This window comes from Epinephelus lanceolatus, chromosome 8 (assembly GCF_041903045.1).
Source record: "Epinephelus lanceolatus isolate andai-2023 chromosome 8, ASM4190304v1, whole genome shotgun sequence".
NCBI lineage: Eukaryota > Metazoa > Chordata > Actinopteri > Perciformes > Serranidae > Epinephelus > Epinephelus lanceolatus.
In genome coordinates this window covers 2,729,204-2,755,232 of record NC_135741.1, presented here as the reverse complement: position 1 = coordinate 2,755,232, position 26,029 = coordinate 2,729,204, and the positions used below count along the sequence as shown (strand labels likewise).

The window sequence follows — 26,029 nt, the reverse complement described above, 5'->3', positions numbered from 1 at the left end:
CCACAGCACGGTCTTCTATCTCCCTTCACCTCCTCCTCCTCCTGTGTAAACCCTCATTGGGAATGAATATTTCCCATGTAAACTACCTGGAAAGACTTTAATTCCGAATGATTTCATTCAGATTCATTTCATTCTGAATGAGAAGCCATCATGTAACCACACCTACTGTTTACAAGTCACTGAATGGTTTAACCCCCAACTACATGTCTGACCTGCTTACTGCTTACAAACCCTCCAGAACTCTCACATCATCAGACACGTGTCTCCTAACTGTACCCAAATCTGGTGAAGGTGCATACAGTTAAGATGGACTCACAGTGCCTGATGATATATGATGAACCACAGCTGTGTTGTCTTTTGTCTTTTAACAGTTTCTGACTAAACTAATAAACTACTGAGTTGCAAATACTTAAAAAATTCTTGGTTTGACAGACTGTACTTTTTTATGCAAATCTGTTCAAGAGATAAATTTGTCTCCATTCATTACACACCGTCCAGGCACTGATTTGTTTCTTCCAACTTAAAAGCCTCTGCACCAAACTGCCTTCAGAAAACCTGTCATTTAAACCTGCTCTTCTTTTTGCAGAACTTCACCTGGGGAAATCTGGGAATCTTGTGAACGGTTTTGGTGCTCTGATGGTTTGAGCGTCTTCATTCTGATGTGGGAGAATATCCGGAAAATCCAAGTGTTAAAAATCATTAAAACATGAAATGATGGAACTCTTTCATTTGTTGTCGTTAGGCCCCGATCACACAGAAAGTGATTTGCCTTGTTCGTTTGTTTAATTGAATGCCACAAATAAAAAATGCTTGCTACGTCACTTGCTGTGTCACTCTGCAGTTACACCTCCAAAACACTAGTCGATTTCTGTGAAGTGCTGTAAAGTTCAGTTGATTCAAAACACACATTAAACACACATTAAAAATGGCTTAATAGAGACAATTTCAAACACAAATCAGCTTCACTATAACTCGCAGCATTCACAGACAAACACTTGTCTTTATCTGGACACATTTTCCCCACAAATACAACATGCTAACATTATTAGCACAAGCCTATGACATTTTACATTGTATAAATTAGCCTAGCAGCTAGTGGACTTTTCCTCGACTCATATGAAGCCAGAATAAATCACACAAGACTTCAAATGCCAATTTGTGGAGGCTTTATTGTCTTCACAATTTATTGTTTCTTATCTGTGAAATGAAAATAAATAAAACCTCCTGAGATGAAAAGTGTGTCATAATCAACAGGATGCATCATACGCTGACTGTATCATTAGAGACGTTCAGATCCACCCTCCATTCCAATGGACGGATATTTAAAATAAGAAATCTCGAGTAAAAGCTGAAAATCTTTTCTATGATTTTTGACACATATATTAATATAACATCTCATGTTTACTATAAACACAGTTAAACACAAATTATGAACTTTAACAATGTGATTAATAGACTGAAGCGTCCCTCACACTTCCTCCTTGCTTCACGGTCGGCTGTGCTTGTTAAAAAGGGGGCGTGGCTCTACTGCAGTCCACTTTAGATGATGAGACACACTTTGATTGGTTTATAGACATCCAATCAAATGAGTCTGTGAGTGACATCCATTGGAATAGACAGGGAATCTGAACAGGTTAATTTACCACAACACAAGCAGATAAATTCTAATGTCTTATTTTAATCAACCAACAGCTTAAGATATTAAGTTTATATATGACAAAGAAAAACATCACATCTTTATATCTGAGAAGCTGAAACCAACAAAGAAGACGTTACAGTAACATTAAAAGTGACTTTGGTAACTTTTGGGGAAAATGCTTAAAGGTTGCATCCATGATAAGGTGACAGCATGAGAATAATACATATCATTATTTTCTCTATAACTTGTTTGTATATGTTTGACACATCACAGGGAGACAACACATTTTCTGGATGCAACATTATTCTCAAATTAAGACATTTTTCCTCATAAAAATACATTTTAAAAGATTTAACAAAAAATTAAAGGCTCTTTGTTAAGGTGTTTTTTTTTTCATTGGAGTTGCCTTCAGTTGAATCCTATTTTATCTCATCTTATAGTATCTTAGTATTTACAAAATCATATCGTATATTACCTTATCTAAAACTATTAAATGTATAAAATGCCAGAAAATAGTGAAATATGTTTGTCAAAGTTTCCAACAGCCCAAACAGATAAATCCTAATGTCTTGTTTTAATCGACCAACAGCAACAACATTACACTTATAATAATATATGACAAAGAAAAACATCAAATATTCAGATTTGAGAAGCTGCAACCAGCAAATATTTGGCATTTGTGCTTGGAAGGTGTAACAGTAACATAAAAAGTCACATAAACAATTTTAGATGACGATTTATTGGCTATTGTAAATTATTCCCTTCAGATGGGTGTTTTTCCAACTGCTGTTAAGACCGTGTTGGTTAAGTCCCTTCTGAAGAGGAATGGTTTGGATGTTATGGACCCCAATAATTACAGACCAGTATCCAATCTGCCATTTTTAAGTAAGATTTTAGAGAAGCTTGTTTTTAATCAGGTGAATGATTTTACCATTTCCAAAAAATATCCATGAGAAATTCCAGTCTGGTTTTAGAGCTAAACACAGTACTGAGACTGCACTTGTTAAGGTTGTAAATGACCTCAGATGTACACTGGACATGAGAAAACTTGCAGTTCTGGTTTTATTAGACGTAAGTGCAGCTTTTGATGCTGTTGATCATGGAATACGTTTAAATCGACTTCACAGCTTGATTGGTTTATCTAGTACTGTTTTTAACTGGGTTCAATTCTATCTTAGCAACAGCAACATTTTTTTGTAAGTTTTAATGAATGTTCATCTATGAGCTATGAACTGAATTGTGGTGTCCCCCAAGGCTCAATTTTAGGTGCACTTCTTTTTAATCTCTACATGCTGCCACTCGGTGACGTCATCAGGAGACATGGTATAAATTTCCACAGTTATGCGGATGATACACAGCTTTACATTGCCGTGTCTCCTGATGACACAGGGCCAATTGATGCCCTTTTTAACTGTATTTTAGACATTAAGTCATGGATGGCAGAAAACTTCTTGCAGCTCAACCAGGACAAAACAGAAGTACTGGTTATAGGCCCTGAAGCACTGAGGGAAAAATTGAATTTTAAACTAAGCACTAGAATTAAAACCATCTGATGAAGTTAAGAATCTAGGTGTGGTCTTCGACTCAAACTTAACCTTTGAACACCACATCAGACGTATCACCAAGAACGGTTTTTATCATCTCAAAGACATTGCCAAAGTGCGTCCATTTCTCTCTGAAGCCAACATAGAGACACTAATTCATGCTTTTATTACCTGTAGGATTGATTATTGTAATGCTCTTCTTTCTGGTCTTCCTATAAAGAATATTGCACCATTACATCTACTCCAGAACTCAGTGGCACGAGTGCCAACGAAGACCAGAAAGAGAGCTCACATTACACCTATTTTAAAGTCTCTGCACTGGTTACCTGTGTGCTTCAGGATTGATTTAAGATTCTTTTATTGGTTTTTAAAGCTCTTAATGGTCTTAGTCCATCTTATTTACCAGATTTGCTTTTAACTTATGAGCCATCCAGAACTCTCAGGTCTTCAGATAGAGGTCTTTTATTAATTCCTAAAGTTAGAACAAAAACTCACGGCAAAGCAGCTTTTTATTATTATGCTCCACGCCTGTGGAACAGCCTTCCTGAAGACATGAGAGCAGCTGCTAGTGTGGACATTTTTAAAAGCAAACTTAAGACTCACTTTTTTAGCCTGGCTTTAAATTAAATTTTATTTATAGTTTTTATTATATCATTTCCTCTTAATTATATATTTTAATTTAGTCTTTTAGTTTACTTAGCCTTTTTATTGTATCATTTTAGTTGTTTATTTTATGTTCTCATATTAATGCTAACTTTTTAACTTTGCTTTGAAGTATTTTTATTAAGTCATCTTTTAATTATTGTTGTTATTATTATTAATTTATCTATTTAATTACTTATTTCTAGCTCCTTTTATTTATTTGGTTTCATCCAGTCTCTGGTGTTTCCTCACTGCAAATTACTGACAGTAAGATAGCGCTTCAGTTGCCTTCCTTCCAGTGCGTATACATGTGTTATGTGTGAGAGAAGGTGTGTGTGTGTGTGTGTGTGTGTGTGTGTGTGTGTGTGTGTGTGTGTGTATGTGTGTGTGTGGCTTGTTTTGGGTTTTGTTTGTTTTGCTTACTTTTATTGTGTAAAGCACTTTGTGCTACATTTTAATGTATGTAAAGTGTTATATAAATAAAGTCTGATTGATTGAAACTCCTTAAAGTTTGTAATAAGGTGACAGCATGAGAAAAAATACATGTAATTAATTTCTATACAACTCATTTGAAGATATTTTTAACACATTACAGGGAGACAACAAATAGTTTTAGAGACCATTTTACCCTTAAATAAAGAAAGAAATTCATTCATTCATTTTCTGTAACCACTTATCCTGTTGGGGGTCGCGGGGGGGCTGGAGACTATGCCAGCTGAGGCGGGATTCACCCTGGACAGGTCACCAGACTATCACAGGGCTGACACATAGAGACAGACAACCATTCACACTCACATTCACACCTACGGACAATTTAGAGTCACCAATTAACCTGCATGTCTTTGGACTGTGGGAGGAAGCTGGAGCACCTGGAGGAAACCCACGCTGACACAGGGAGAACATGCACAGAGGGCTCCCCCACCCCAGGGTTCAAACCAGGAACCCTCTTGCTGTGAGGCGACAATGCTAACCACTGCACCACTGTGCCATCCTAAAGAGAAAAAAAAGGTTTTAAAGATATCGCAAAACATCAGAGCTCATCTTTTTTTAAAGGTGTTTGTTTTTGTTTCCTTGAGTCAAATCTTATTATAAAGTATCTTAACTTATTTTATCTCACAGTATTTGAAGTGAAAAATGTCAGGAAATAGTGAAAAAGGCTGAAATAATTTCCAACAGCCCAAACACATAAAGACTAATGTCTTGTTATAATTGACCAACAGTTTAAGATATTGAATTTATGATAATTTACGACAACTAAAATCATCAAGTCTTATATTTGAGAAGCTGGAACCAGCTTACAAAATGACTAAAAGGATAAAGTGATTGTTGAAATAGTTGCGACTGATGGATTAATCAGCTTATTGTTGCAGATCTATTCTGACCCATTATATGAAGACTTTAAGGAAAGAAATCCACTTTTCTCTGATGAAACCAAACACAACAATTCAGCCTTAAAGCTAATCCTTTTTGGTCTTCTTCTTCTTCTTCTTCTCTTCCTTGTGGAAGACTTTTCCATCTGGCTGCTTCCTCCAGCTCAGTTTGATGTTGTCACCCAGCCCCTGGTCCTTCAGCTTCTGTTTGAGCTGAGACACAAAACTCCTCATCATTATCATCACTCACATACACAGATTACATTCTGCATTCTTATTTATATTGGACTCATCTGGAAGCTCTATTTTAGGAGCACTCTGCTTCATATATACTTGTTTTTCCTAAGGTGGTGCCGACCTGTTGGTCTGTTGTAGATTTTTCTTCTCTTGTAAACTCTCTGTCTTTTCTCAGATTGCTGGATTGTATTTGTACAGTTTCCTGCTGCATTTGGTGGCAGATAGTGAAGTTTCTGCTGACTGTTGATTCTTCATTAGTCACACATCAATAAGGCCTGCAGAGTGGCACTAACACACTCTTTACTTCTGCACATATGGATTGGCACAATGCTCAAGTCATGTCCTGTATGTGACCAAAGTATTGTAATGTATATCATGTATATAGCTTCTGAATGTCATTTATTAAATGATCTTATTTTACTGTATTTATGATTTTAAATAGCTCTTTATCTGTTTCCTCCTCAGTCTGTTTCTTGTACTGCTGCAATGTGGATTTCCTCTCTGGGGATCAATAAAGTTGGGTTTTTTTATTTGCTTTCAGAGTCAATTGATTGGTTTTGAATCAAATTAGAAAACATGATTTACCTTCTTCAAGGTGTCCTCCATCACAGCAGGGTCATTCAGATCCAGAGAGGAGTCCTGTGTGTGAAACTTCAGTCTGAACACTTGTTTTGTTGTACCTGTGGAAACATTTCAGAATTTCATCAGTTGAAACACTAACAGGGAAAATGTGGTAGTTACATCCTCCATCTGTTGCATGTTTTCAGCGTTAAGTCGACACAAACTGATCATCTGCAGCTGATCACCACTGCTGCTCACTTTACAAACAACTCCATAAAAATGAGGGTTAAAATTTATTGTCCGGGACTTGATCACAACAACAATCTGTCCTTTAACGCTGAGAAAACAAAAGAGCTTATCACTGACTTCAGAAAAATGAAAACTGTTCAGCCACCTGTTGACATAAACAACACCCCTGTTGAAATTGTTAACAGCTTCAAGTTCTTAGGCATCCAGATCACCAGCTCCCTCTCCAGGTCTCTGAACACCAGTTGTGTCATCAAAACAGAGACTTGACTTTCTGAGGTGTGTGAGGAAACACAGCATGTCAACAAAAACCCTCATCTACTTCTACCAGTCCAAAATAGGAAGCACCTTGACTGGATGCATACTGGTATGGTTTGGCAGCATAACAGCACAGGATCATAAACACCTGATGAGGATGGTGAAAATAGCGTCAATAATCATAGGATCACCATTACATCAGATACAGGACATGTACACCACCTGCTGGAGGAAGAAAGCACTTTGTATTTTAAAGGACACTAGTCACCCAGCACACAGCCTTTTCTCTTATCTTCACTCAGGGAAGCATCTGCAGAGCATCAGAGCTCCAACCTCCCGCCTCAGAGATAGTTTTTACCCCCAGGCGGTCAGACTACTGAACAGGAGCACTTAAAGACTGTGGATGCTGTGGATTATTTATATATGTTTATTATATGCTGCTGTTATATGTTGCTATAGAAATCCAAATACAATTTGAATAACGGGTCAGAACTCACGTGTTCTGTAGCAAATGAACGCTACCCTGATGGCACAGGGCTCGTCGTACCATTGTCCGGAGGAGCCAAAGTGTGCAAAGACACAAAGCTGACTCCCTCCAGCGTTATAAGGTTGCCCTGGTCTCCAGTGCGTAAATGAGGAGTTACTTCCATCCGACCACTTCCAGGAGTCTCTGAAGAGGCCGATCCAGACACGTTCTCCTGCAGGTATCAGCTCCTGTACCTTCTGGTTCTCTGTCATGTTTCTCACACTGGTCAGGTCTGTGTAGTTTACTCTGCAGTGGCTCTGGGCCTCAGTCCATGTCATGGATTTGTTGATGAGGATAAATGTCACATCCGACCCTGAAAATAGAGCACAGTGAGGCGCTGTGTAGAGGCACCGTAACACACAGCCTCCCATCCATGCCTCTCTGTGGTACTTTTCAAACCATTATATAATATTGATAAACTAATGAATATGTAATAATAACAAAGTAAAACATTATCATCTTAACAAATAAAATAAATTAATAACAGTATTTCTGAACCATCTCTCTACATTCATAAAAACGTCCTTAAAATCATCAAAAATAGACACATACAATATATTGTTTTTTAAATATGGATATTTTTCTCAGCGTTATTACACACACACACACACACACACACACACACACACACACACTGTGTGCACGTGAACATACAAGTGTCCAGTCTGTCCATATCAGCCCTCTGTGATGTCATCAGGAGACACACTGAGCTGTTTTACTGTTTCCATTTGTTCTGTCTTATTCTCAGCCTGTCAGTCACCTTTAAAGCACTTTGAACTGCTCTCACCTGTATGAAAGGTGCTACAAATAAAGTTGGTTTGATGGATTGACTGATACTACAGAGGCCCAAATAATGAAAACAAAGAGGCAAAGAGAAGCAGAGAAGGAAAACTTCACTACTTCATATTCTCACCTCTGACATATGAGCAGACGACCTTAAGGCTGTCACTACAGTGGGTGTCGTTCCATAGTCCATCCTCATCCATCGCTGTGCAGTGTTCTGCACTGTTAATATTGCTTGGTTCTCCAGCCCTCCATCGTCTGAACTCTGTCTCCCCGTGTTTGTAGAAACTTGTGTCTGACAGTGACCACCTCCAGCTGTTAACGTCATCATACAGTCCAATCCAGGCTGCCTAAAAGCAATATTTGACAGTGAGATAAAGAATTAGACCTCGCTCTAGCTTTTGTTCAAGGCAACATTTTTGCTCTTTACATAATCATTTTCCTACATTATTACATTTGGCATAAAACTCTTAATTACTAATTAAGCACTCAGGTTTTCTGACATTATATGCTGAATATTATTATTATTATTATTATTATTATTATTTTGAGCTGCTACAGCTGGGGAACAAACTCTACAGTCCTCGTTCTGTGTAAAATATATTCAAACATTGATGTGAAGTTAATCTGAGGCTTCATCTGTCTGTGGAGATCTTCCAAAGTTAGAGTCTTCCTCCTTTTGTTACCATCCCTCCACTGCAGCTCAACAGGGAAACACTGTCTGCTCAAACACTTATTAACAGGCTATGTACCACAGTCTTTTAAGGTAGCTGTAATTAAACATCTCCTAAAAAAGCCCACCCTGGATCCAGAGGTGTTAGCCAACTATAGACCAATATCTAATCTTCCCTTTCTGTCAAAGATCCTTGAGAAAGTAGTCGCAGACCAGCTGTGTGATTTTCTCCATGATAATAATTTATTTGAGGAATTTCAGTCAGGATTTAGAGTGCATCATAGCACTGAGACAGCACTAGTTAAAATTACAAATGACCTTCTGATTGCTTCAGACAAAGGACTTGTATCTGTACTTGTTTTAATAGATCTTAGTGCGGCGTTTGACACAATTGACCATCAAATTCTGCTACAGAGACTGGAACCCTTAATTGGCCTAAAAGGTTCTGCACTAAGCTGGTTTAAATCTTATTTATCTGATCGTTTTCAGTTTGTTGACGTTCATAATGAATCATCCTTACGTACTAAAGTTTGTTTTGGAGTTCCACAGGGTTCTGTGCTCGGACCAATCCTATTAACTCTGTATATGCTTCCTTTAAGTAACATCATTAGAAATCACTCTATAAATTTCCATTGTTATGCGGATGATACTCAGTTGTATTTATCGATGAAGCCAGAAGAAAGTAATCAATTAACTAAACTTCATTATTGCCTTAAAGACATAAAAACCTGGATGAGCACCAATTTCCTGATGTTAAATTCAGACAAAACTGAAGTTATTGTTCTTGGCCCCAAACAACTCAGAGACTCTTTATCTGATGACATAGTTTCTCTAGATGGCATTGCTCTGGCCTCTAGCACTACCGTAAGAAACCTCGGAGTAATATTTGATCAAGATTTGTCTTTTAATTCTCATTTAAAACAAACCTCACGGACTGCATTTTTTCATCTGCGTAATATTGTTAAAATTAGGCCTATCCTGACCCGAAAAGATGCAGAAAAATTGGTCCACGCTTTTGTTACCTCAAGGCTGGATTACTGTAACTCTCTATTATCAGGTAGCTCTAGTAAGTCCTTAAAAACTCTCCAGCTAATTCAGAATGCAGCAGCTCGTGTACTAACAGGAACTAAGAAACGAGATCATATTTCTCATGTTTTAGCTTCTCTGCACTGGCTCCCTGTAAAATCCAGAATTGAATTTAAAATCCTACTGTTAACTTATAAAGCTTTAGATGGTCAGGCTCCGTCATATCTTAGAGACATTTAGGACTAGACTTAAGACTTTCCTCTCTCTGTCTCTCTCTCTCTCTCTCTCTGTCTCATTGTGTCATGCGGATTACTGTTAATTTATTATGCTGATCTGTTCTGTACGACATCTATTGCACGTCTGTCCGTCCTGGAAGAGGGATCCCTCCTCAGTTGCTCTTCCTGAGGTTTCTACCGTTTTTTTCCCCATTAAAGGGTTTTTTTGGGGAGTTTTTCCTGATCAGCTGTGAGGGTCATAAGGACAGAGGGATGTTGTATGCTGTAAAGCCCTGTGAGGCAAATTGTGATTTGTGATATTGGGCTTTATAAATAAAATTGACTGATTGAAATTGAAACACCATGAGGGAAGTTTATACTTAAAACACTTTATACTTCTACTCTACTACATTTTACAGGAGATATTTACTATAGTTACTATGTAGGATCCGATTTTAATACTTTCAAACCACCTGTCACTGACACACTTATCAAAATGACTTTTAGATGAAAGACAGAGAAAAGTGAACTCAGATAGCTGTAACATACTGTGCTTGTATCTATCATGTTGTTCAGGGTCGTCACGTCCTCCATGTTGTCGACAGTAGCCAGGTCTGTGTATTTCTCTCTGCAGTAACTTTGTGCTTCAGTCCAGTTCTTCGGGTCATAAACAAAATGGTACTGACGTTCAGCATGTGATGAGACAGCACACAGCCCTGTAGTGACACACATGCATAGTGATCAGATTCAGACTATAAATGACTTTTTATATCTCTTCACTTTGTAATGTTTCATTTCAGTGTATTCAGGTGTGTCTTTGGACTAAACTCAAATATATACCAATATATACCATTTTTTAAACACACTTTATAAGCTACTTCTGCTCCATTTGGGAGCGTATCTATGTTTCCACGGTTCTATGTTGCCCGCTCAACCAAGCGGGAAACATGGAACCCTTTTTGTGTAAGCAGGGAACATAGAAGCTTTTTTGCAGGGTTAAGTGGGGAACATAGAACCCTGGAAACATAGGGATGACCCCGCTCCATTTCACACTGCAGTACTGTACTTTTTACTGCACTACATTTAGTTGTCTTTCAAGATTTTACTCTAGAAACATATGAGAAATGTATATAATACATCATTCTGTATTAAACAAGGTGTCAGATGTGTCTGAGTTGTTATCAAAGAGACATTTCTCCTCTAAACATAAAACAGTTGATGAGCAGAAGAACTATAACCATCTTTGTCTGCTGCTCTTTGTTTAATGCCTGACTTTCAGACTTGTGGCTGTTGAAACAGCTCATTGTTTCCCATGAACAGCGTACGGTCCCTCAATATCATTTCACTTCATGCTAATTATTCACAGGCAATTATTCATTGAATATTAGCATATGCAGCAATTTGAATTGAACTATTTATAGATTAATGGACAAATATTGTGAATGTTCCCTTTTGTCAGAAACATGTTTGATATCATTTTGTTGGACCACAGCGACAGATAAATCCTGACAACAATCTGCAGTGAATGATCTGATTTCAAAGCAGTCATAGAAGATAAGATAGAACTTAATAATGAAATAATTAAGATGAATTTCCATCACGTCCACTGTGAACGAGGCAGAGCCTGAAGACCCAGGGGAACTCTCGCCCATATCCCTGGCAGAGGTCGCTGAGGTAGTTAAAAAGCTCCCCAGTGGCAAGGCGCCGGGTGTGGATGAGATTCGCCCTGAGATGCTGAAGGCTCTGGGCACTGTTGGGCTGTCTTGGTTGACACGCATTTTCAGTGTCATGTGGAGGTCGGGTACGGTGCCTGCAGAGCGGCAGACCGGGGTGGTGGTTCCCATCTTCAAAAAAGGGGACCGGAGGGTGTGCTCCAACTATCAGGGTATCACACTGCTCAGCATCCCGGGTAAAGTTTACTCCAGGGTGCTGGACAGGAGGCTCCGACCGATTGTCGAACCTCAGATTCAGGAGGAGCAATGCGGATTCCGTCCTGGCTGTGGAACAGTGGACCAGCTCTTTATCCTTGCGAGGCTGCTGGAGGGGGCGTGGGAGTTTGCCTATCCAGTCTACATGTGCTTTGTGGACCTGGAGACGGCTTACAACCGCGTCCCTCGGGGGGTCTTGTGGGGGTACTACCAGAGTACAGGGTGCCAGGCCTGCTGCTACGAGCCATCCGGTCCCTGTATGACCAAAGTGAGAGCTGTGTCCGCATACTTGGTGTAAAGTCGAACACGTTCTCGGTGGGTGTTGGCCTCCGCCAAGGTTGTCCCTTGTCACCAATCCTGTTTGTGACCTTCATGGACAGGATTTCGAGGTGCAGCCGGGGGGAGGAAGGGGTCCAGTTTGGGGACCTCAGAATTACATCTCTGCTTTTTGCAGATGATGTGGTTCTGTTGGCTCCATCACACCATGACCTCCAACATGCACTGTGGAGCGTTTTGCAGCCGAGTGTGAAGCAGTTGGGATCAGAGTCAACACCACCAAGTCTGAGGCCATGGTTCTGTGTCGGAAACCGGTGGTTTGCCCTCTCCGGGTTGGGGGAGAGTTACTGCCTCAAGCGAGGGAGTTCAAGTATCTCGGGGTCTTGCTCACGAGTGAGGGTAGAATGGAGCGTGAGATGGGTCGGTGCGGCTTCTGCAGTGATGCGGGCGCTGCACCGGTGCATCGTGGTGAAGAGGGAGCTGAGCCAGAAAGCAAAGCTTTCAATTTACTGGTCCATCTACGTCCCAACCCTCACCTATGGTCATGAGCTCTGGGTAGTGACTGAAAGAATGAGATCGCGGAAACAAGCGGTAGAAATGAGTTTCCTCCGTGTGGTGGCTGGGCTCAGCCTTAGAGATAGGGTGAGGAGCCCGGACATCCGGAGGGAGCTCGGAGTAGAGCCGCTGCTCCTTCGCGTCGAAAGGGGTCAGTTGAAGTGGCTCGGGCATCTGACGAGGATGCCTCCTGGGCGCCTCCCACTGGAGGTGTCCTGAGCATGTCCCACTGGTTCTGGCAGATCCAGAACACGCTGGAGGGATTACATATCTCGTCTGGCCTGGGAACGCCTTGGGGTCCCTCAGGAGGAGCTGGAAAGTGTTGCCGGTGAGAGGGATGTCTGGGGTGCTTTGCTCGGCTTGCTGCCCCCGCGACCCAGCCCCGGATAAGTGGATGAAAATGGATGGATGGATGGATGGATGGATGGATGAATTTGTTCTTGGGCTGAATGCTCACATTGACATGCTAACACTCTTTCAATGGCCATGCTAACATGCTAATGCTAAGCAGGTAAAGTGCTCACCTTGTTATAGCATGCTAATATTTAGCACAAAGTACAGCTGAGGCTAATGGGATGTTCTGATGGTGTCTGATCATAAATCAAAATATTGGACAAAAGTCAGGAGATCAGAATGATCACAAGTGTTATATACTTTTAAAAAATGTTAACATCAGGTATTTAAGAGTGTTTTAAACATGGAGCACTTATTATTATTCATGTGTGTTCATCGTTGTTGCTGTGAAAACATTCGGCTGAGCCTGAGAGGAAGAAGGGTGTGTCTGTAGAGTTGTGTGAATATTATTAAAATGAGGATGTGTTAGTTTCAGGGGAGCACTCATGTTGTTTTGGGGTTTTCATTTTAAATCTATATGTTGATCAAAACTGATGTTTGGAACATTGTGCAACATGTTTGGGTTCTTTTCAGGACTGACCCAGTAACTGTTTAACATGTAACCAGGACTGGAATGTGACTAAGTACGTGTACAAGTACTGGAGCTCAGGACCAAGTCCAGGTACATGTACTTTACCTGAGTATTACAATTTTCTGTCACTTGAAACTTTTTTAGTATATTATATTTATTCTCAAAAACACAAAGTACACAATCTGTACACGTCATTTTCCATTTTCTCTGACTCAGTCACTCCTCCGTCCAGTTCTTACCTTCAAATTCCACAAACACAGAACAAATCACACTGCCTCAAATGTTAAATGGCACCTGACAGTACTAAGAATAATGACAGTACTTAAAATAATTAACATGCACATGACAAAAACAACCAGAAATAAAAAAGAAAAAAGATCAGCAAGTAGTGGACTAAAAAGGGATCCAAATGTCTCTTTAATTTATGATTATAAGTTTTGTATAATCAGACTCCAAGTGGATTTAAATTTCTCAGGATGTCTCCACAATGAAAACTTGTTTTTCTTCAGTTTTGGAAAAAACACTAGATCCCTCATGCAAGAATTTGGGGGATGACAAGACTTTGATTCCACTAGGATTTTCCTACGTGGCAAAAGTGCTGAGAAAGAAATGATGTTTTTGTGTCTATATTTTAAAGATTGATCTTCGACACTCTGAACACCAAAGATGCACATCCAGGTGTTGGGTTGAAGATTTAGATTCAATTCAATTCAATTCAATTTTATTTATAAAGCCCAATATCACAAATCACAATTTGCCTCACAGGGCTTTACAGCATACGACATCCCTCTGTCCTTAAGACCCTCACAGCTGATCAGGAAAAACTCCCCAAAGATCTCCCCTCCCCTAGATCGAGTGACTCTGATTAGACTTTGAATATTGTATCCCTGTAATTTGTCAGCCGTGGGCACAATGAAAACGTGTGTGCAAGATCTGCTTGTGAATAGTGACGTGTATTTCAGAGTAGTGCAGGCAACGCAGTACTGTTACTTTATACTTCCTCTCCACTCTAGGCAGTAATTCAAATATATAAAAGGGAGATACATTCCCTCCCATATTCAAATATGCTCAAAATGTCCCCCAGTATATTGACAGAAAATGATTAAGAAAAAATATCTATACTACAACAGGCAACCAGGCACCGCTGTCCGAAATAATCATCAGCAGGTGTAATCAGAATAAACTTAACAAAGTGCCATTATTGTTACTGCTGGTTCTAATATTACAGTGTGCTGCAGTTCTGCCTGTGGTTTGTCCAAGTGGTGTTGCCGTACTCCAGCAGCAGCTGTTGCTCGACTGCTGTGGGTACTATCAATGTCAAACACTGTCTCTCTATTTATTCACTTTCAAATGTATTAACATCTGGAAAACTAAAATTTAGTATGAGTGTTATTTTGGCTATATGACTGTGGATTGTTGTAGTTTTTGTTAAGTGTTGTTATGTCATAAAAAGGTCATAAAAAGTCACAGTATATCATAAAGAAGTCATTACAAATATCATGGTATTACAGATCATAGAAGTCATTCTGTGTGCTCTTTTCCTGTGCTGTCCTCAGTTATATGCTGGCTCCCTGAAATGGCACTCAGTCATCAAAACATTAAGAACAACTGATCAAAGATTTTTGTTTTAAAATGCTCTAAAATGGTCAGTTTAGCTGCTAAGTTTCTGAAAATGTCCTCTCAGACCCCTCTGCAGGGTCGCACAAGATATCTGTTGAAATGATGAGTACAGCCCTGACTCCACTTCATCTCAGAGGTAAATATTGTATTTTTTCACGGCACTACATTTTGTCTGACAGATTTAGTTACTTTACAGAAGTTATTCATCCCCGTCCCGTCCAGTGAAAACCATGTATCTCCTGATGTGTTGATTTTAAATGTTTGTGATAAACTGAAGGATGTAATGTTCCTTATCATATAACTGAAGTGCATCATGATATTGTTCTGATGAGAGCTCTGTAGCCACAACAATATATCAGTGTACTGTAATGAAAGACCATAAAACATATAAAACACTTGCCTGCCATGATGAGCAGAAGAACTGTGTCCATCTCTGTCTGCTGTTGTTTGCTGCTCTTCCTTTGTCTGAATGCGTGACTTCAGTGTTGTAGCTGTTGAAATAGCTCGTTGTTACACCTGAATAGTGCACAGTTCCCAGGGATCATGCAAACTGGCTCCAGGCAACAATTATTTGAATGTTACGCCTTTATTTAGATGAGTTTATTTTCAGGATCATAGGCCTTTACTTGATCAGGTGTTGCAAATAGGATGATTTGAATTCTCCATCTTTCACAGAGGACACGTGACCTCTGGGTCAGAACACAGGTCAGCTAAGACACGCCGATGAACAACAGTGCTGAGTGCCAACTGGTGACGAAGCTGCCAGTTCATCAAGATACGATCTGCTTTTAAGGGCCAGTATCCCATGGTCAGGATAATCTCTGGCTTTCATCAAAGACTCAGAGACAAAGGACAAAGAAGCTGACCTAAAATCTACATTGATTGACATGTTATGCTGAGCTCACACAGTAACAATAGGAAGCTTTGTTGTAACATGGTGGTTTTCATGGAAACAAAACTTCTGTAAAGGAGACTTTAAAGTAAAGAATCAACCAGAGAGTTTTATTGATTGTCAGGATCCTAGTGTATTTCCATTGTTTTCCCTCCCCTTTGGTTTTTGTCTTGTCATCCTGTCTTGTGGGTGTGTGTGTCTGTCTGGAGCTGGGCGGAGCTGGAGTCACCACTCACCTGCACACCTGCCAGCCATCAGTAATCAAGCCATCTCCACTCCACTCTGTATGAAAGCCTGGTCCAGTTCACATCTCGTCTGCTTACCTGTGTGGTAGTGTGCTTTGGCTCATGATTCTTTGTCTTTTGAACTTTAGTTTTTGGTCATCTGTTAGCTCTCCGGATTTTGACTCTGTTCTCTGCCTCTTAGATTGCTCCTGTCTTGCTGCACTCAGCCTCACCCAGCCTCATACCACCACGTCCATACCCACCTGGATCCTTCTGGACATTCTCTGGACCCCTCAGACTCCACAACCCCCACCCCACCCAGCTCCAGCTCCGCCCTTCTCAGTTTACAATAAAAGACTTTGTTCATCTACCAGCAGCTTTTCTGAGTCTTATGTCTGCACTGTGGGTCCAGGTTTGACACTTCCTTTATGACATTGATGGGAGGGGTTAACATTTCACACCAGTGACCTGATCTCAGATTTGGAAGAGAAACTAATAAGCATAAGATCATTTGATCTCCCATCAAGAGAGAATCATCACTGAATTGCTTCCAAATCTTCCCTGCTGCTTTCCAAACTCTCAGCTGCTCAATGGTGCATTAATTCAATGAATTAGTGCAGTGCCCTTTTAAAATGTGTCTGTCCTGAATGGACTGATTGCTCGGCCTCTGGTACATCATCCAAACAACTTTTGTCTCAACACTTCCCTCCCTGAGCAATACACCTGTCATCACCTCCTCCAGCAATGATAGAGTATCTGCCTCATTATGGTGCAAAAGCTCACACAGTGAACATTTTTTGGACTTGATGAAGTAAAGCCTGCGATTTCCAGGAACAAACGTGTTCATTGTTAAAGTTACATCGCTGACGCTTGAAATGTTCCAGTTTGGTACAATGAAACAACTCCGGTCTCTCTTTCTTCATCTGTTGTGAAAACATAGCTTGATATGATTTTTATTACAGGCTTGAGTGTTGTTTTGTCTTACCTTGACAGTTTCGACGACTGCGTCTGTCGTCATCATCAGAAGCATCTACTAATGGTTTTGGTAGGGTGTCGGTGAAGATTCTCAGTCATCCAGGTCATAGTAATCGTAAGTGCTATATCATAGGCAACTGGACTTGCTTGCATTTCTTGAAGACGTTTCGCCTCTCATCCAAGAAGCTTCTTCAGTTCTAAATGACTGGTACAGAGTTGCTGGCTTTAAACCCTGTGTGGGTGGGAACACCTGCAGAGTCGTTTAGGTCACAATGGGCCTCATTCACAAACAGTGCGTATGCACAAATCTGTGCTTAAACTGTGCGTACGATCGTTTGACGCACAAATCCGGGATTCATCAATATTTTCTTACCCGAATTTGTTCTTACTCTGCGAACAAATTTAGAACTGCCTCAGACCATGCGTACGCACAAATGAGGAAGGCCGAACTGACTTAGAAAATGCAAACATACCTTTTAAGTACATGCAGAGTCTATAAAACCACATTCATGAAAAAGAGATTTAATTAACATTTTTTAAAATAATTAATTTACTAATATATTGGCCAAATGGATTAAATTACCATGAAATTGACACACGTTCACCCTCATCATTGTGACAATTAAAATATTAACAATAACATGAACAGAAAAACTATCACTCCATCAGCGTGCAGATGATCTGTAATGCCGACTGCCATATCCTTAAGGCTGTGGCCCGCTGGCCAGGAGGCACCCATGACTCATTTATTTTGCAAAACAGTACAGTGGGAATGCGTTTGGAGGCAGGGGCTGTGAGAAGTGGATGGCTTGTTGGTGAGCATCTTTTGTTCTAGTCTTTTATTTCAATTGTTTTAAGTTAGTATTTTCAGTAAGTCTCTATTTCGTTAATGTTATATTGTTTGGGTGACCGGGCATATGGCCTTAAAACATGGCTGATGACACCATACGCAAACCCTGAAACCTCTCAAGAGGTGCGCTATAATAACATACATGCCCACACACGCGCCGTAGAGCGCACTTTTGGCGTGCTTAAGGGCCGTTGGATGTGTTTGGATCAGATACGGCCGGTGGCAAACTACTTTATACCCCTGAGAAGGTGTGCAAGATCATCCTGGCATGCTGTGTCCTCCACAATCTTACAATGACCCATGGCATTCCTGTAAGACCCGGCGCCATCGCTTCTAACAAACTGTGAAATTTACTACTTCTCTCCTCGCGTAACCGCTTCCTTCATTCATGAATCAACTCTAGGCAAGCGGTTTCCTTATATGGAGAAATGGGGGCGTGGTAGTATGCTGATTGCAGATCGCGGACACGCGCCTGTCAATTTAGAATGGTTCTGATTTACTAACATACGCATGGTGGTGAGAACAAAATTGGCTGGTACGCATTTGTCATGAATTCGACGGTGATTTTGCGCAAGTACTTATTTTTTGTAGAGAGCAAGAACATTTCTGCGCAGATATTAGTGAATGAGGCCCAATGTGAGCTCTTAGTTTCAGAGTCATTAAGGTCACAATGTGAGTCGTTGGCCCACCTGGCCACCATGTGAGTCGTTAGGGTCAGGTGGGACCAGGGGTGAATGGGTGTGAAGTCGTCTGGGGAGGGATCCCAAGACTGCACTGTAGGTGGGTGATAAGTGGTGTCGTAAGCCACCCCCTCTGTTTAACGATGGTCCTTCCAGCTTGACGTAGATGGCTTCTTTTACTCCTCTCTCAAACCATCTTTCCTCCCTGGCCAAGATGTGCACATTGCTGTTCTCAAAGGAGTGTCCCTTCTCCTGTAGATGTAAGTGGACAGCTGAGTCTTGACCCGAGGAGCTGGCTCTCCTGTGCTGTGCCATGCGCTTGTGGAGTGGTTGTTTTGTTTCCCCAATGTATAAATCTGTGCATTCCTGGCTGCACTGAACTGCATACGCTACATTGCTCTGCTTTTGTCTGGGTGTTTTGTCGTCGGGGTGGACAAGTTTCTGTCTCAGTGTGTTACTGGGTTTAAAGTGCAGTGCAGTGTTTATTTAAAAAAAAAAATACGATTTTTGCTGCTGGAGTCCTGAGAAAAAGAGAATTATAAGTTTATGACAAATAACTTATTTGACAATATTAATAAATATCTAAAACTTTTACCATATAAAATGTACAAACTACAATATTAAATGGAAAGCCAATATTCAATGTAGTAAGTAAGTCGGCAGGGCACTTACCACGGGGAGATTGAATCCCAGACGTCAATAATTACCACCACGTGAGCCCACTGTGAGCCCTAACACTGCAATCTACACTGCAAGGAGAGGCAAATCTACAAGACACTCAAGTGACACCACTGTTTGGCCTACCACACTGCATACAAGGGTGAGGATCCCACACGTACTCCTGCAGCTTGTCCTGCTGCCTGAAGAAATAAAACAAAACAGGATGAATTTCAGTTGATTCAGCTCACAACAGTGAAACGGACAGTAGTGCATCCAATTATGACAGTGTAGCAGTTAGTCATTAGAATAACCATACACCAATCATGGACAATTCATGCTAAAACTGAGGTTGAGTTCAATTCAACAAAGTAGACAAATTAGGTCACACAACATAGATGGACTGGTTCAGGCAACGCAGCAGTCTGGCACTTAGTCTGCAATCAGGTCAAAATTATTTCCATCAACTGCCAAAAATACTCTGGAGGGGTTAACCCTTACAGAGTCTTTGAGGTCACATATGTGCTCTTAGTTTCTCAGTTTGCTAACAACTCTGAAACTAAGAGCTCACATGTGACCTCAAAGACTCCGTAAGGGTTCACACCCACACAGAGTTTAAAGCCAGCAACTCTGCACCAGTCATTTAGAACTGAAGAAGCTTCTTGGCTGAGAGGCGAAACGTCTTCAAGTCCAGTTGCCTATTATTTAGCACTTATGATCACACCAGTTGAAGTTACCTTGCTCACTCTGAGGCCCTGATTAAAGGAGACACTGGGAAGATCAGCAGGCTGACTACTCAGGCTCAGACAAGGGGGAGACAAGGACTGAATTTCCTAAAAGATTAAATTATTGTATTAGTGATAGGCCTACAGTCACACAAACAAAGCAGTTATCTGTGGCCTACCTCTTCAACGTGGAGCTGCAGAGCATATATCAGTCAGGATCAATCAGGACACAGCTTCACTACAACTAAAACTGAGAAACTTCATTAGGTTTCAAGTCAAACCATACGAGCAGTGTTTCTCCCCAGATCTGCCTTACCTGCACACACCAAGCAGTCCCATCACACATCTACCAGTAGGGACTGATTGCCCACGCCTGTCCTTATAAAGGCAGGAAACTCTCTCTAACCCTACCTACAGAGGGCAGTGCTCTCACCTGCTCACATAAAGTTTGCTGAAATATGTTCACACTCTTTAACACATTCATTCCTATGGGCTGCTCCACAGTGGTACAGTGTTGTCTGAGGGAAACATTCAGACAAACAAACTTATGAAAAGAGTTCATTTTAATGTTTTTCAGTTTTTAAGAAATGGCATGAATCTTAAACTTAAAGGGTTTTGAAATGTTTTCCATTAGTATTATATTAAATTGCATTACAGTTCTAAACAATTCAAATAAAACACAAGAAGCTTGTGCTCTAGAGAAAGGATCAACACTCAGTGAAAAACCTAAGCCCTATGATAAGCAAATATGGCAAGGCTTAACTATACAAACCAATGAGCAGTGATAACTAGCATGTCTTTGGGGTCATCGGGTGGGAACCTCCTTTCACCAGTGTTTCATCTAGTTGGTCCCACGACACCTCCAGGAGGCTAGACAGTGATCTCTAGCGTCCCAGAGACACTCCCCTAATGCCAGGTCTCACTGCTCCCCTCCCTGCACCAACCCAACAACCTCCTTTACCTTACTTACACATGGCTTTCTCAGCCCAAACAGCACTGCCACCTTCAACAAACCCAGGCTCCATACATGCGAGCTCTAGGTAGAAGCAGGGCTGATACTACCTTTCCTAGCACAATCACCATACTCTATTTCACACGCTACATAGCATAACTACAATATAAGCTTAAGTTAAAGGAGCTAAATGAACTTACAGGATCAGCAAACACACTCACCTTGCCGCATGGCCTCAAACAAAATGGATTCAAATAGGCCACTCCCACACTTAAATACTTCCTCTTCCTGGATTTCCTCCTGAGAGGAAGTGGATCTCTCCACCTGATCTCAAGGAGTTATGTGCCCTGTTTAGTAGTTCCCCCTGCTGGCCCCCAACTGACATTACTTCTTCTCTTATAGATAAACTGGCTACATTTAATTGCTTCATCTGACATTTCCCTCACTGTCTTCCTCAAACTCTGTCCCCGCACTCCGAGTTCCCCCAGGAGCGAGACAGCTGATCTTGCTATGAATCCCCTACACCCCACTTCCACTGGACGAATCCTAGTCTTCCATCCTCGCTGCTCAGCTTCTGCTCCTAAGTCTGCATATCTAAGCTTTTTTCTTTCATAGGCTTCTTCCACTGAGTCTTCCCAAGGAACTGTCAGCTCAATGAAATAAACTATCCGTTGACTCACTGACCACAACACTAAGTCAGGCCTCTGCCTGGTACAGACTATTTCCTGAGGAACAACAAGCTTTCCCCCTAAATCTACTTGCATTTCCCAATCACAAGCACCTTCTATGCGGCCACACCCTTGCCTCCTCACTAACTTATCTCGTCTGCTTTTCTCTCCATCACGGACAAACTGAATTACTAAACTCCTATCCTTAACACCTTCTGAATTCACCTGTCTTCGTTTCCCTTCGATGCCTGCAGCTAAATATTTCAACACCTGGTTATGTCGCCATGTATATCGGCCTTGTGACAAGCTAACTTTACAGCCTGACAAGATATGCTTTAAGGTTGCGGTACGTGAACACAATGGGCATGATGGGTCCTCATTTACCCACAGTTTTAGGTTCTGGGGGGTAGGTAACACATAGTATGTAGCCCCTACCAGGAATCTAATACGATTCTCCTCCATACTCCACAGGTCCCTCCAACTAAGCTTCCTCTTCTCTACACTTTCCCAATTCAACCACTGTCCCTGTTTAGCCTGGGCCACTACCTTTGCACCCCTTAGCATCTCTTCCTGTCTGCGTATCTGTTCTACAACCAGCTTTCTTTTATCTTTGAGACCTGCTTTATTCCATACCGGTTTACCTGAGCCAAGCCCCAGGCCTCCTCGGCCAAACTGAACATTACCTACAATCTCTGCATGCCTAAGAGCTGCCTCTGCCTCCTGAACTGCCGATCTTGGGTTCCACTTCCTCCCCTTGGTTGGATTTGGAACCACACTCCTAACTACCACGTCCTTACTCCCAGATAACAACAGCTCTGTCCTGACCTTGGTACATTTAAATTCCTCTGTTAAACCAGATACTGGCAGCTGAAGTATCCCTTTTCCATACAATGCAACACTACTTAGGCACCTAGGAGCGCCCAACCACTTCCTAATATAGGAGCTAACCGACCTTTCAATTCTCTCCACTACGGATATTGGAATTTCATAAACTGACAGTGGCCACATTAACCTAGGATATAGCCCAAATTGCAAACACCACAACTTCAACTTTCCTGGAAGTTCTGATTTATCTATTCTATCCAGTCCTTCTGCCACATCTTTCCTAAATTTCACCACCTGTTCCTCATCATTCAACTCCACATTGTAGCACCTACCTAAGCTCTTTATTGACTTTTCCCTAATTGTTGGGATTTCCTCATCATCTATGACAAACTTCCTATCACTTAACTTCCCTCTATGTATCGAGATGCTTCTAGATTTACTAGGCTTGATCTTCATGCTGGCCCACTTGGTTCTTATTTACCTTCTCTAATAGCCTCTTTGTACATGGCATTGTTGTGGTCACCAGTGTCATGTCATCCATGTAAGCCCTAACTGGTGGAAAATGCAACCCGTTCTGCCGTCTCTCCCCACCTACCACCCACTTAGAAGCCCTGATGATTACTTCCATTGCCATAGTAAACGCTAATGGAGAAATTGTACATCCTGCCATGATGCCTATTTCTAGCCTCTGCCAACCTGTTGTGAAACCTGCTGTACTTAGACACAACCTAATATCCTGAAAATATGCTTTCACTAAGTTAACAACTACCTGTGGCACTCTGAAGTAGTCAAACGCACTCCAAATGAGGCTGTGCGGTACTGAACCACAATAACAATAACTGTTGTTTAATTTCTTACCATCATGGTACTGTGTTGCTTCAAGGTAACAAACCCAAAAGTGTACCCCTATAAAATATGAATAGAAAATGTCTTTAAATTATGTTTACTTGGTCTATTTCATTTAGAAAAAACAAATCAAACTTTTTTTCCCCAGCTGGCATCATAATGTGTACCACACAGGGATATATCAAAGTGCTGTAACAGAAGAATAAACATTGATAAAACAAACACTGACCTGCTGTGATGAGCAGAAGAACTGTGTCCATCTTGTTCGCTCTCAGTTTGCTGAATGCGTGACTTCAGACTTGCAGCTGTTGAAATAGCTCCTGATGTTCAACACAAACGCCTCACAGTACCTCACTATCATTTTAACTTCATGCAAAGTGTTCTGATAAAACAATTATTTGCAATTTTTAGCAAATTATCAGCAGTTTTCCTCATTTTCAAAGGCATGTCAGTAACACTTTTTATTAAGGTACTGTAATAAGCATTGATTAATGCTTAATAAGCACATATTAACAGTTAATGAGCACTTATAAGACGTATAAGATGCTTATTAACATTAAAAAGACTATAGAAGTGTTTATTACAGCATAACTGACAGTTATTATTGCTTATAGGAGCATTATTAGCAATTATAGAAATTCCCTTCTCTTTGGTCTCCCCCACAAACTCCTCCATAAACTTCAACTGCTCCAGAACGCTGCTGCCCGTATCATCACCAGAACACCATCCATCAGTCACATCACCCCCGTTCTACATCAACTCCTCTGGCTTCCCATCAAACACCGTATTAACTATAAAATCCTCCTCCATACATTTGAGGCCATCCACAACCTCGCTCCCTCATACCTCTCTGCCCTCCTACACATCAATATCCCCACCCTTTCTCTCAGGTCTGCCTCCTCCATCAGCCTGACTGTCCCCCCATCCTGTCTGTCCACCATGGGGTCCAGAGCCTTCAGCCGCTCTGCCCCTCGTCTCTGGAACTCCCTCCCCCCTGACATCAGGAACATTGACTCTATTTTAGTTTTCAAGTCCCACCTCAAAACCTACCTGTATAGGCAGACGTATGTGTGTTAATGTTTCCTCTGTCTTTTAATGTTCTGCTGCAAACTCTGCACTGTTTTTCTGTTGTATTCTAGATGTGTTTTAATTGTATTACCTGTATTTTTTTTTTGATTGTTGTACGGTGACCTTGAGCGCCATGAAAGGCGCCTTATAAATAAAATGTATTATTTATTATTATTACTTTGGTAACAGGATATAAACCTATACTAAATATTATTAAGATGTCTATTTACATTAATTATAATTTATAAGGGTTAATTATAGAATAGTAACCACATGTATTACTGGTTTATAAGACCCTATAAGATGAAATGAATAAGGTGTTTATTAACATTAATAAGACCTAATGAGTGTTAATAATAGTATACAACACATGTATTATTGGCTTATAAGATATTATTGGGTACTAGAACATCCTTTAGAGTTTATAGACAATTTATCAATATTGACAAGATGTTTATTAACATTAATGAGACTATAAGAAGTTAATATAAATGCCATATTACGGCTAATAAATGCTTAATTATGCACTTATTAACTGTAAATAATGATCCTTTGTAGCTACTGGATCTAAAGTGGGAACAGTGTCGTATAAAGGTTAATAAATTATTAATATTCACTTATTAACAGCTCACAATGTGTCTTTGCAGCTACTGGATCTAAAGTGGGAACAGTGTCTTGTTGACATTCATAAACTCTTTATTATGCACTCACTGAAGTTCATAATTCTATTTGTGAGAGCCATTTTTGTGAAATATGTCATGTTTGTTTTTGGTAAAACTCTCGCCACTTGGGGGAGTAGGTGTGCTGACAATTAGGCAGTGAGGTGAAGTTTTTTAATCAAGGTGCAACTTCACACAGGAGTTGCTGTGTGGAAGCAAAAAGTTTTTTGACCGTGCACAAGGCAATGTGGAAGAGGAAAAGTCTGATTTTTGGTTTGTTATTTTATTTATGTTAGTAAAATGGACTACACAGCGAATTGCAAATAATAAATCCAGTTACCATTGAAACTAATGGACATTTGTCTTTTGTTACGCATGCGTCTTAAAATAGTCTAACAGCAACCGTGGTGGCCTTTTCTTGATAGGCAAAGGGTCACTACACTATTAATTATGCACCTATTGCAACATCCAGATATCAAACATTATTTCAACATTAAATAATTCTGATGCGTTCTTTTCACTCTAGTATGTTATTATTTTCTTCAGCAAAGGATCATGGGAATCTCATTTCCTCAAAATGGCATACTAAGACAAACATGAGTTAATTGAACTTAAAAAATTTGAGCAGATTGATTCAGAGTTAGCTGCTTTATTCACTCGTGATGAGACTTCAGCCTACCAATGGTGGTGAAAACACAACATGGATGAGGACATATTTCCTTTTCATATTGATTGTTAATGCAACCACTATTGTCAAAAACAGGAAAAAAGGATTGAAAACCCTAATAGTTGAGTTCTAAAAAATGACAGATCTGAGTTCTTTTTCAAAAGTTTTGTGAGTTTTCACTGCCCCGCCCCCTATCCAATCAGAAACCTTCCCTGCCCCAAACCTTGTGCGGACCCGAATACAGACGATTAAAAGGCGATTAAACTGATCTCCTGTGTAAACCCTCATTGGGAATGAATATTTCCCATGTAAACTAC

General features: G+C 40.6%; 1 protein-coding gene across 1 annotated transcript; it reads right to left on the bottom strand.

Moving 5' to 3' along the window:
- Nucleotides 1-6,983: 6,983 nt before the first annotated feature.
- On the bottom strand, nucleotides 6,984-23,684 carry LOC144464189 (C-type mannose receptor 2-like). The gene is made up of 4 exons (XM_078170392.1): nucleotides 23,548-23,684; nucleotides 10,270-10,436; nucleotides 7,937-8,156; nucleotides 6,984-7,336 (listed from the first exon to the last, which is right to left on the bottom strand). The coding sequence occupies exons 1-4, from the start codon at nucleotides 23,576-23,578 to the stop codon at nucleotides 6,984-6,986; spliced, it is 771 nt and encodes a 256-aa protein (XP_078026518.1). The 5' UTR covers nucleotides 23,579-23,684.
- Between the last annotated feature and the right edge of the window lie 2,345 nt (nucleotides 23,685-26,029).

Excerpts from the sequence above, each read along its gene's own strand:
- LOC144464189 (XM_078170392.1), bottom strand. The coding sequence starts at position 23,578 with ATGGACACAGTTCTTCTGCTCATCACAGCAG. Across the intron at positions 10,437-23,547 it reads TCTTCTGCTCATCACAGCAG|GGCTGTGTGCTGTCTCATCA; the intron begins GTCAGTGTTTGT and ends GTGTCACTACAG. Across the intron at positions 8,157-10,269 it reads ACATGATAGATACAAGCACA|GCAGCCTGGATTGGACTGTA; the intron begins GTATGTTACAGC and ends TATTGCTTTTAG.